We start from the raw sequence: 13,486 nt of genomic DNA on the forward strand, positions 1-13,486 counted from the left end.
CTGTAGTCCCAGCTACTCGGAAGGCTGAGGCAGGAGAATGGCGTGAACCCGGGAGGCGGAGCTTGCAGTGAGCCGAGATCGCGCCACTGCACTCTAGCCTGGGGGACAGAGAAAGACTCCGTCTCAAAAAAAAAAAAAAAAAAAACACGTCTTCCAACAGGAGGTGGGTTATATAAACTGCAGCATGTCCAGACTTCGACCATTATATATATAGGATTGATATAAATTCCATGAGAATCACAGAGTATACTCTGCCTTGGATAATCCCAACCACATTTTAAGTTGGTAGAACCAGCAGAGGCAGAGAGAGATCCAAAGCAGAGTGATGATATGCTCCAGACCCACAGGGAGAAGAAGCTATGGTAATATTTTCATCCATCATTCCACTACAACCTTTCTTTAAAAATTAAATCATTAGGGGTTATCTAAAAGCTAAAAGAATTGGTCAGGAAGTAAGGGAGAAGGGAACCTACCTATGCTGGGTAATACATTTTAGCCTTGGAAATGTAAGATAAAAGATATTAACAAAATAGTCCCCTGTGATTATTTATTGTCCATGTTACCTAGAGAGTTCCTTCTTCATTTTTCATATTCTCTATTGCTCATGTCATCACTATAGAGCAAATTCACTGAAGAGTGAAATTCAACTTTTTGAAACCAAGTGATATTCACATACCTGCATAGAGATGTTTAAAAACTCTATCCATGCACAAAGGGAGATGAGTACGCAAGACAAACGCACATAGAACACTGGCTAAAAAGTGAAACGGTATTTCAGCTGAGGTGGTGAGGTGGGGCCGGGGGAATGACAAGGCTACCAGACAGGGAAACTTAGAGGTTAATCATGACTTGACCTTTTAATTAGTGATTAGGCCAAGTCTGGAAAGGAGACATGAAGAGAAAGCAGAGAGTAGATGAAGGAGAATGATGCGATTTCTTTTTCAAACAGGAATTTATTTTGAGTATTGCACATACCCTATTTATAGCTAACATATTTTGACATATCTGTGTTTAAGTCAGAGCCATGTCATTCCTCCCACTGTGCCAAAGGGCAGTTTTCCTTTTGGGCTCTCTTTAAAGGATGATAATATTCCAGACGATATAATAATGAAGTCATTGATTCTAAAGTAAAATTACAAAATGCAACCACTTAAAATTTATTGCATTACAGGAACTTGGAAATTCACCTTCTAAATATCTGGTAAGGGTATGTCTAACTGCTGAATTTCATCACAATTCTTACATATTAGCCAATTTCTATTTCATGCTGTTTAATAGGGCTTGCTGTGAATCTGTGCTACCTTTGAATTTTTCAGCACGGTAGATGTAAGACTTCTAGACATCTATAAGAAGCATATAAGTAAAAGAGCTCCACTGTAATGTGAATGGCATTAGACTCATGCATGCAACTTTATTCAGTCTTTCCTTTGTGTCACCTCAACACATCAATGGTTTGACAACTGAAAAAGTTCCATATAGAGTCAAGAAAATTTTTATTCATCATCTGAACACTTACCACAGTATAATAATTCTTGGTAAGTGGAGCAGTTTCAAATCCTTTGACGGCTTTTGGGGAGAGAGGTCTCTCTGTGAAAAAGACATTTAAATTATGTTAATATCACAGAAGGCTATGATGAACATTTTATAACACGGGTCAACTAACATACTATAAAGATTCCCAGTGGAAGGATCAATGGAAATGTACATTCCCAAACAAATGAAACTACAACTGTGCTAAACTATAGATGGTCAAAGTTAGATCTTCTTGTCTAGACCCCTCAATTTCCAAAGGAGGAATAAGCCAAGGAGTTAAGACCTAACTAAGAAATAGCAGGGCCAGGGCAAGAACTTTGCTCCCAGTTGGGGTTTGTCTGCCCTCTCCATTCAACTTATTCAAAACAGATATGCAAAACCAATACTAGCCAAATGTATACAGATAGTCACCAACTTACGACGGTTCAACTTACGATTTTTCAATTTAACTATGGTGCAATAGTGATACACATTCAGTAGAAATCATACTTTATTTTGACATTTTCCTGCCTTGGCAAACTACTGTGTACATGACCTAATAAATACTTTATTATAAAATAGGCTTTGTGTTAGATAATTTTGCCCAACTGTAGGCTACTGTAAGTTTTCTGAGCACATTTAAGGTAGGCTAGGCTAAGCTATGATGTTCAGTAGGTTAGGTGTATTAAATGTTTTATTGATTTATGATACTTTCTACTTATGATGGGTTTATCAGTATGTAACCCCATCGTAAGCCAAGAAGCATCTGTACTTATAATCTGCAATTTACTATACAAGTATAATAAAATATAAGTAATGGCAAGCATGCTTTTCTTGGGTCTGTCTACTATGCCAACAACAAAATGATCAGAAGGTTTAACTCAATGAAAACTAGCAGGAAATTATTCTCTTTTAAGTATAATTTTAATATTATTCCATTGCGTTGTAAAATGCTGCCCTTCTTTTACCTAAATTAATCTTACTTATTAAGCTTATGACTAAAGGAAATCCTAGGACATTCTTTCTTTTTTAAAAAAAATAAAATTAAAATATGAGACAGTCATAACAAATTTTTAGCAGTGTCACAACATAACATCTTTCCTACCTGCATTTTCTCCTCTGCTTCACTTTGGTTTATATTTTAATTTTAACTTGCTATATTGTATGCTGTTTTAAACCCTTTCTAAAGTATAGCGCAGTATAAATAACCAAATAATAATATATCATCAGATCTTGATTTTTTTTAAATAATATTTTCTTTTTTTTTTTTTTTTTTGAGACAAAGTCTCGCTCTGTCGCCCAGGCTGGAGTGCAGTGGCGCCATCTTGGCTCACTGCAAGCTCCGCCTCCCGGGTTCACGCCATTCTCCTGCCTCAGCCTCTCCGAGTAGCTGGGACTACAGGCGCCCGCCACCACGCCTGGTTAATTTTTTGTATTTTTAGTAGAGACGGGGTTTCACCGTGGTCTCAATCTCCTGACCTCGTGATCCGCCCGCCTCGGCCTCCCAAAGTGCTGGGATTACAAGCGTGAGCCACCGCGCCCGGCTTAAATAATATTTTCAAGTTATAAATCTATTGCAATCCCACCCCAAAAAATTTAAAACATAAAACAGAAAATAAAACCCAGCAATTAGCCCATCACCTAGAGCTAACCATCATCATTTAGACTGTTTTTGAAGTGTGTCTTCCCATTCTTTTATGTATGTTTGTGAACACACATATGCACACACTCTTGGATCTTTCTAACCTTACCTGTAGTTTTATAATTCTTCTACTACAATATTATTTTATAAATATTTTCCCATTTAACCTTGATTTTTAATTATTATTGTATTGGAATATCCCTAATATTTATTTCATACTTAATAGCTTTTAAGACATATTATTTTATATTTACAACAACCCTGACAGGCAGACTATCTTCTCATTTTACAGAGGAGGCCACTAAGATTTAAGGAAGTGAAGTCCGTTATCTCAGGTCATGCAGCTAGGAAACGGCAGAGCCAAGATTGAAGCCCAGGTATGTCTTGACAAGAGCCTGTGTTCCTAACCAATATGATACCCAGAGATAAAGCTACTGAAGGGCTTGGTCAATGGCATGGGCAGGGGTTCCTGCTGGAGTTCAGAGGGGCTATGAGTTTGATCTGGGATGGTTAGAGAAGACCTTGCTGGGAAGGAGGTACTCGATCTGGCCCTGAAGGGCAGATGGAATTCAAACAGGCAGGGAAGGCAGTACAGAGTTTTCTTTTCAGGGAAGACTTCAGAAACACAGATGTAGAAATGGCAATGCTCAAGGCAGAACTGTTCTTGCGACAGTGAGTTATCCAGTGGGGCCAGGTTGGGTAGAGTGAAAATAAGGCAGAAAAGTAGCAATGAGGGACAATTCTGTCACTCCCCAGTTAGGACATGTGGAGCATAGCCAGTTCCTGGAAGCTTTATGCTACTTCAGGATCCGCCTGGATCCACTGGTGGTTCATAAGGCTTTCCTGGGAAAATGTGAGCACTATCAGAAATGAAACAGGGGACATCACTCCAGACCCTGGAGATATAAAAAGGATAATAATGGAATACTACAAACAACTCTACACACATAAATTTGACACTTAGGTGTGAAATGAACCAATTCCTCAGAAAACAAAAACTACCACAACTCACCCAATATGAAATAGATCATTTGAATGGCCTTATAACTATTAAGGAAATTGAACTTATAAATTTAAAACTCTGAAAAAGGAAATCTCCAGGCCCATAAGGTGTCACTGGAGAATTCTATCAACTGTTTAAGGAAGAATCAATACTAATTCCATATAATGTCACATAGAAAATAAAAGAAATCACTTCCCAAGTCATTTTATGAAATCACTATTACACTACACCAAAGCCACACAAAGGCAGTGCAAAAGAAAACTGCAGACCAATATCCCTCATGAATATAGATGCAAAAAAATTTACAAAATATTAGCAAGTAGAATTCAGCAATATTTTAAAAGAATTGTATACTATGGGATTCATCCTAGGTTGGTTAAATATTTTAAAATCCATTAATGTAACCCATGATCTTAACACTCTTAAAAGAAAAAAGTCACATGATAATATTAATCGATGCAGAAAAAGCACTTGACAAAATTAAACACCTATTCGAAAAAAAATAACTCGTGGAAAAAATAAGAATAAAGAAAAATTTCTTCAACTTAATAAAGTGCGTCTACAAAAAACCTACAATTAGCATCTTACATAATGGGGAAAGACTGAATGCTAAATGCTTTCCCCCTAAGATCAGGAAGGAGGCAAGGATGCATGCTCTCACCACTATTAATTCAGCATAGCACTGAAGTTCTAGTTCTCTCTGCAGTCTTGGTCTAGGATGGGGAATTAACACAAAGAACAGAAGGGAGACAGATTTGGAAGGATAAACTTGGAAAGTCTAAAAAAATGTAGCCCTTGCAAATGACTGGCTCCATGAAACACTACAAGAGGGAATGCAAAGAGAAAAACACCAGCACTATGACCTCAGTGACAATTTCTGGCCTCTTGTTCCTCCTTTGCTCCCCACCCCGACCCCTACCACTTCTTCCTCCCGCCATGTGAAGAATTCTCTGAAACCCACACTCAGCAACATGCAGAGAAGGAATGAATATGTGGAGGTTCCGAGGAGACAAGTTCAGTCCCTAGGCGGGGGGGTGGTGGGGGTTCAAAGTGTCCTAACTAGAACGAACATGAAAATGTAAACATTTTAGGTGGTGTTCTAAGGCAATGAGGAGACTGAGTAATCCAACCAGTGAGGGGAAAAATCAGTCAACATAGTGAAGAATTCCAATGGATTGTTCGTATAATATAACTCAAACAAGAGTGTCACACAAATACAGGCATAAGAAATCCTCCTGATCCTGATACAAAGACTCCTTTCCAATTAACTTTTGATTCTTTCTCTTCCTTTGCTGGTGTACAGATTACTATTGCCTGTTGGTGGTGATAGGACAAAAAGAAATCTAGTGACAAATAGTCTCTCTGGACAGGAAACATCTATGTGATACACCCAGGGGATTAAAACAGGAAGTCTAAATATAAAGCTCAATCCTAGCTTTGGTTTATAATGAGCAGGAAGAGTGATTTCTTAATCTGCCTTAATACAAATTTAATTAACCATGTACCTAATCCCCTCAATTGATATCTATATTTACTGCTAATAAGAAGTTTTAGAAGAAGGATTTGATGACCTCTTAATTGAATCAGTGGGAGAAAATAGAATTTGTTTAAAATATCTGCTCAATCGCACTTGCCTCAATAATTTCTTGGCTTAAAAATTTTGCCAGGAAATTTTTAATGCAAAGTCCCAACAAAACCCTCAACCTTTCTAGGTAACAGAACAGAGACAAAAATTTAAAAAGGATATCATTACCATTATGTTGACACTGTGCTAGCAGAAATTACTTTGATGTATAAATAACAAGTTAATTTACAAGTTACCACTGATTTTTAAAAGAGAACGGAAAATTGTATAAGTGGCTAATTTTCTCATTTATAATGTATCTGACTCATATGAAATACAAGAGCAAAGTCCCTTAATATATGTTCTGTAAATTATATAATGACTAAGTTATTAATACATGTATTTTTTAAGATCCTTAAAAAACATATTTTTGGTCAAAATAGGGTTTTTCTCATGTAATAGAAAATCCAGAGGTAGGCAAGCAGAATTGGTGGCAATGGCTTCATGATGTCACCAATGTCCAGGTTCAATCATCCTTGGAAAGAGGTTTTTATCATCATGGTCACAAAAACTTATTCTACTTTCAGCCACAAGCTCATGTTAAAAAGAGATGTGTGTGTATGTGTGTGTGTGTGTGTGTGTGTGTGTTTCATACTCAAGTCTTCTATTTCTTAACTTTCTATAGTATTAGGTGGGTGATTTTTTATGCCATACGACCTCTGAAATCGGCCTCCTCTCAAAGAGCGGGAAAAAGCTATCCCCAGAGCTTTGGTCATAATTATCTCTAGATGAGAGCTACAGTGGAATCCAAAACTTAAAACGCCACTCCCCAAGGGCAAATTTACCAGAGCACAAAGTGCTCTTGTCAATGACAGGCTCAAGGGAGGAAAACTATGCACAGCACTCCCATGGCACAGCAATCTGCAGGGTGAGGGTTGTATCGCTTTGGGCTTGTTTTGTTCTGCTTTTAAGACATTACAAAAGAATGTGTAGTATCAGGCTAAATGTCCCTCCACCCTCCAGGCTGCATGTATGAATGTGTCAGAATTACTGACTCTTCCAGTGGCCACAGTGTTATATGTTTGACCCAATAGTAAGCAGACTGAGATCACTAAAGATTTTTAGTTCCACGCCTGACTGAACTTTATAAATGGCCTAAAAGGTTGTATGGCAACAGGGTTTAAAACTCTACGTTGGCTGGGTGCAGTGGCTCACGCCTGTAATGCCAGCACTTTGGGAGGCCGAGGTGGGCGGATCACCTGAGGTCGGGAGTTTGAGACCAGCCTGATCAACATTCTTTACTAAAAATACAAAATTAGCCAGGTGTGGTGGCACATGCCTGTAATCCCAACTACTCGGGAGGCTGAGGCAAGAGACTCGCTTGAACCTGGGAGGCAGAGGTTGTGGTGAGCTGAGATGGCGCCATTGCACTCCAGCCTGGGCAACAAGAGCGAAACTCCATCTCAAAAAAAAAAAAAAAAGTTTCACTACATCACTTTTTTCAAACTCCTTAAAGACAAATTTTCCTAAGCTTATACATCAGTATGGAGTTCATTGAAAGAAATAAAGGCCGGGCACGGTGGCTCACTTCTGTAATCCCAGCACTTTGGAAGGCCAGGGTGGGAGGATCGCTAGAGCCCAGGAGTTTGAGACCAGCCTGGGCAACATAGTGAGATCCCGTGTTAAGAAAAAAAGACAGAGAGAGATTAATTAATTAAAAATTGACAAGTATTTTCTAGACCAAACATAACACAACATAGCATTTAATTTAAAATATTCCTCGGCAGCATCCTAGATAGGTTTTGGCTTACCTACTATTTTGTGGTGGTGGCAAGAGTTGGGGTAGGAAAGAATTCAAGTCAACAAAGATTTATTGAGCACCTAGTTTCCCAGCAAGATATTTTTATTACCTGAAGCTAGTCTCTTCTATTGTCCATCAAGTTCACTCTGCTCAGTCCTACCACAGAACCGTCGTGGGTTTTGTTTTCCCTGAACAATCACTATGATTTAGATTGTCCCTGCCTCTCTTCTGGGCCTATTCACAGCTTACCTGTCTTTCAGGGTTCAGCTTAAGCCCTATCTCCTCCATGAAGCCTCCGCCAACCTCTTCAGGCACAATGTACTCTCTGTGTCTGAACACTGATGCTCTGCTATATATTTTACACTTCATCGTCCGCTGACCTATACTGTCAGTTGCCTCATCACCAGCTCTTATCTCTCTCCTATGCTCCATAACCATACTGCCAACTACTTGCTAGAAATCTTCAGACCTATGACTCGGTGCACCTCTACTCAAGTACAAAACAGTTCATCATCTTCAGTACCAATCACCCCCCCAACACAGACACACACAGAGACATGCACACACAACCTCTGCCTCCTCCTGTCTTCTCTATTAATGGAGTTCAGCACACATCAAACATTTCCTATGTCTAAAGCACCATGTTAGGCATTTGAAGACAAGACAGTATACAAAGATGAATAAGTCCCCTTGACTTCCCTGTCAAGATGAGTTATGTTCCTCTCTTCTCCTCCCACCTCTCCATAGCATCCTGTATTTAGCTCTATCACTAAACTTATCATATTGTATTCTAATGATGTCTTCTTACACTACAGTATGAACACCCTGAAGGCAAAAGCCATGTCTTATGCTTCTCCACCACACCAGTGTCCAAGACAGAGATTGACACCCTCATTAAGAGAAATCAACCTTTGTGGGCTGGCTAGATGCGTGACACTTCATGCCATTAAGGAGCTCACCGTCAAGCTGGATCTCTAGACTTGGTATTGTTCTCATCTGTTCCCTTATCCTCAAAACTAATCATCAGCAAGTTTTTAAAATTTCATTTCAATAGTATATACTGCATCCATCCACTTCTCTTCCTCCCCACTATCCCCAGAGTAATCCATACCACTATCTGGATTGCCTGGACCTTAGCAGTAGCCTCTGGTAGTTTCTCTACGCCCTTGCTGGTTATTCCCACAACTTCCCTGAAATCCATCCCCCACACTACCTCCAGAAAGATCTTCCTAGACCATGTTATCCCTTGCTTAAAACTTGACATTGACACTGCCTCTTAATGTAGCTCCAGCTCAAGGTCCCATTCCTTATCATCATGCATCTGATTCTCAACCCAAATCACCCCACCATCCACTCTTACTTCCACGCTTGAACTTAAAAGTTCCCCCTAATCTTCTTCTCCCAGTCAGAAGCTTCTTCTGTCCTTCAAGACCCAATTCAAGTGCTTCCCCACTCCTTATGTTATTGTTAATCAAATTGTTTCTTCACTGTTCCTACAGCATCTTACTCAGTCCTTTGTGTTACTTACTGTGTCCTAGCCTGTAACAGTTAGTTGTGCACAGACCTGTGTTGATTACTAGACTGTAACGTGCTAGGGGACGGCGTCTATCAGGTATAGATTGTTATAGACCCCCTGAGTGCCTAGGAGGTACTCAGTGAACAAGCTGAACAGAATTGGCCGGGCGCGGTGGCTCACGCTTGTAATCCCAGCACTTTGGGAGGCCGAGGCGGGCGGATCACGAGGTCAGGAGATCGAGACCACCGTGAAACCCCGTCTCTACTAAAAAATACAAAAAATTAGCCGGGCGTGGTGGCGGGCGCCTGTAGTCCCAGCTACTCGGAGAGGCTGAGGCAGGAGAATGGCGTGAACCCGGGAGGCGAAGCTTGCAGTGAGCCGAGATCGCGCCACTGCACTCCAGCCTGGGCGACAGAGCGAGACTCCGTCTCAAAAAAAAAAAAAAAAAAAAAAAATGTAAGCTGAACAGAATTGAATTACCTACGCCGCAATATTCATTCATTTTACAAATATTTACTGAGCATAAACAAAACGAATGAAGTCTCTGCCCTTGTAGTATTTACATTTCTAATGGTAAAATATAAACAGTAAATGAAATAAATAAGTAAACGTGTATTATGTTAGATGGGGAAAAAAATAAGCGAAAAATTTAGGCGGGGAAGGGGGATAGAGGGAGTGGGGATAGGGTTAAATTTTCTCCTGGGTGACCAGGAAAGGCCCTCCTGTGAAGTAGACAAGTGAGTGGACCTGAAGGAGGTGAGGGAGCCACCCGTGCTGATAGCTGGAGAGTGTTCCAGACAGGGGGACAGCAAGTGAGGCAGGAGCCTGTCTGGCACAGGCAGCCAAGAGACCAGTGTGGCTAAAGTAGAATGAGTGAGGGGAAGAGAGATCAGAGAGGAAGCCAGAAGGGCAATGGAAGGCCAGATCCTGGAGGGCCTTGGAAGCTATTGTGATGACCTTGGCCTTTTCTTTTATTGAGATGGGGAGCCATGACCCAAGTTACATTATTATCATTATTATTATTATTAATTATTATTTTGGGACAGAGTCTCGCTTTGTCACCCAGGCTGGAGTGCAGTGGCACGATATCAGCTCACTGCAACCTCCGCCTCCTCGGTTCAAACTATTCTCCTGCCTTAGCCTCCCAAGTAGCTAGGACTATAGGCATGCGCCACCATGCCCAGCTAATTTTTGTATTTTTATTAGAGATGGGGTTTCTCCACATTGCCCAGGCTGATCGCGAATTCCTAACCTCAAGTGATCCGCCTGCCTCAGCCTCCCAAAGTGCTGGGATTACAGGCATGAGCCACCGTGCCCGGCCCCAAGTTACATTTTGAAAGAATCACTCTGGCTACTGAGTTTAGACTGGATTATAGGAGTGACAAAAACAGGGGCAGAGATGCCAGTTAGGAAGCTGCTGCCATAAGCTAAATGAGAGAGGTTGTTCCGTACACTGCTAGTTCCAGGCCTTCCCTGACTAGCACTCATTTCCTGACCCAAGCAACTCAGACCTGTCCTTGACAGTTGGGTTAGATGCTTCTAAGGGTTACCTAAGTGCTCAAGTCAGAGCTGGAGCTTGCCACATGAATCCTAAGCTGAGTCCTAAACCAGAGACAATATAGGAGAAATTTTAAAATGAAGGGCCCTAAGACCAGGACAAATAACCTGGGGCAGTCTATAAGGGAGTGGCCAGACTGCTACAAGGAATCACAGTGAGGGACATTATAAGGACAGTCGTCAAAGTGAGGGTGTGCTGTTCACTTCCCAGGTCCCCTCAGCAGTGCTTGGGATTCCTGGACAAAATTACTGCTCCTTTTTGTTTTGCAGATAAAGACACTGTATCAGGGAACAATGTTAGAGTGAACCTGGAAAATCTTTTAGGGATCCTGTCAACAAAATTATATCAATTGAAAGATGTAGTGAGAGGTAAAAATCATCTGTGAATATCATCAAAACCAAGGAAATTCCAGGCAAAGCCTGTGGAAATACTCCAGGGCTAAATAGAACCTTCTTGATTCCCAGTAATGAAAAATGCTAAGAAGTCTCCATATAGGTATATAATTATAAATCTGTTAGTAAACATATTCCATTAAAGGGGATACCCCTTTTAACCCAAAATAGAACACAGAAAAGTGTGAAAATTAATTTTATCTTAAACACTTTAGGAAAAAGCTCCTAACTCTGGTTATCAGGGGGAAAGTGCAAAGAGAAGAGGAACTTTCATTATCTACATTGTACAGCTGACCCTTGAACAACATGGGTTCGAACTTTGCAGGCCCATCCCATCTATACATGAAGACAATGAAGATGAAGACCTTTATGATGATCTACTTCCACTTAAGTAATAGTAAATGTATTTTCTCTTCTTTATGATTTTCTTAATAACATTTTCTTTTCCCTAGCTTACTTTATTATAAGAACACAGTATATAATACATATAACATATAATCAGTAAGGTTTCCAACCAACAGTAGGCTATTAGAAGTTAAGTTTTGGAGGAGTCAAAAGTTATACATGGATTTTCTTTTCTTTCTTTTTTTTTGTGTGTGTGTGTTTTATTTATTCTCAGTCTTAAAGTCGTAACTTTAGGGCAATGCTCTGAACACTAGAATCTAGAAGTAACTAATAAGCCCTAATGATCCTACTGCCTTTAAGGGTCTTCAAGTTCCATATGTTTGAAGAAGGAAATTTATGTATTGAAATCATTCTAGAGAAGGCAAGGAAAGTGTGGGAAATCCTATCAAGTTACTCTGGAGAAAGACAGCTGCCTCCAAATATTCACATATTTCCCTCTTGATGAAATTGATGGAATGCTTCTTGGTATTCTTAGTGCCTCATCCAGTACCTGGTCCATATTGAATGAATTGAGCCCTTAGTGAGATGTCATTCAGGTGCCAGCCTTCAAGAATATCAAAATGAATCAGAAATTTTCAGCTCTCAAGAGCTCAGAGTTATACATGGATTTTCAACTGCATGGGGGCTCAGTGCCCTTAATCCCCATGTTGTTCAAGAGTCAACTGTAGCCGGGTGCGGTGGCTCACGCCTGTAATCCCAGCACTTTGGGAGGCCAAGGCGGGTGGATCACGAGGTCAGGACATCCAGACCATCCTGGCTAACACGGTGAAACCCCATATCTACTAAAAATACAAAAAAAATTAGCCAGGCATGGTGGCGGGCGCCTGTAGTCCCAGCTGCTGGGGAGGCTGAGGCAGGAGGAAGGCGTGAACCCCGGAGGCGGAGCATGCAGTGAGCCGAGATGGCGCCACTGCACTCCAGCCTGGGCAACAGAGCAAGACTCCATCTCAAAAAAAAAAAAGAGTCAACTGTATATTTCCACAGTGTTTCATTTTACTTACAGTGAGCCTATAATTTTATTAATTAATTAATAGTATCAATTTTGAGGCACTGAAAAAGCAATAAGATATCTACAAAAGAAATAATGCACTGAGGAGCTAACCACTCAAAAGAGCCCTTGTGTAAATATTTTCGAAAAGTAAAGAGATGTAATAATGTGAATAACTAAATGCTGTTTTATGTGTATTGTGACATATTTTTATGTATAAGGGTTTGCTGGGTTTTTTGCAATATCAGCAGAGCCTACCTTCTTAAACAATAAAGGGCAAGTGAATTATCAAAAAAACTCTAAGGAAAACTACTGAAGAGTGGCCAGGCACAGTGGCTCACGCCTGTAATCCCAGCACCTTGGGAGGCCAACACAGGAGATCACTTGAGCCCAGGAGTTCAAGACCAGTCTGGGCAACATAGGCAGATCCTGTCTCTACAAAAAGTTTAAACATTAGCTGGGTGTGGAGGCGTGCACCTGTAGTCCCAAATACTTGGGAGGCTGAGGCAAGAAGATCACTTGAGCCCGGGAGGTCCAGGCTGCAGTGAGCTATGATAGCCACTGCACTCTGCCTGGGCAACAGAGTGAGACCCTGTCTAAAAAAAATAAAAAAAAAAAAAAAGAGAGAGAGAAGAAAAGACTACTGAAGAGCAATTCGATTTCATTCTCTGGCTATTGTTACAAAAAACAGGTAAACAGCTAGCAGTATGCAGTGAGTTAAGGGCAATCTTGTTCAGAATCAAAGTGGCCAGACAGCTTCCTGCAGCCCTATCATTATTATCTCTCATGTCTGAGGCATTTAGTCTCAGGTCTGCTTACAGGGCTTAAGGCTAAAAAAAGGAAGTTAGCACATGGCCTCTCTTATTATTGGATTCTGCCATGGTAAGTTTTAGAGTGGTGAGAAGGACTATGTACTATATTACATGGGCTAGAATTAGTAGACATAAAGGGATACAGTTAGGGTGGACCAGTTGTCTGAGCTTTGAATTCCTTTGCTTTTTTTATTTTTCTGCTGCCTTAATGTAATCTAAATACAATTTGTTTCAAAATATCTAATCACAGATTTTTCCCAGTTCTGTTCTACTCTTATTTTTGGCATACACAT

General features: G+C 40.4%; 1 protein-coding gene across 9 annotated transcripts in view; it reads right to left on the bottom strand.

Moving 5' to 3' along the window:
- Positions 1–13,486, bottom strand: part of ARHGEF6 (Rac/Cdc42 guanine nucleotide exchange factor 6) — a 121,206-nt gene that overhangs the window by 68,911 nt on the left and 38,809 nt on the right. For all 9 annotated transcript variants that reach the window (XM_055269136.2, XM_055269139.2, XM_063634912.1 and 6 more), the window contains one exon: positions 1,517–1,587. In XM_055269136.2, coding sequence (XP_055125111.1) covers positions 1,517–1,587 — 71 coding nt within the window. The remainder of the gene's footprint in view (positions 1–1,516; positions 1,588–13,486) is intronic.

This window comes from Symphalangus syndactylus, chromosome X (genome assembly GCF_028878055.3).
Source record: "Symphalangus syndactylus isolate Jambi chromosome X, NHGRI_mSymSyn1-v2.1_pri, whole genome shotgun sequence".
NCBI classification, from domain to species: domain Eukaryota; kingdom Metazoa; phylum Chordata; class Mammalia; order Primates; family Hylobatidae; genus Symphalangus; species Symphalangus syndactylus.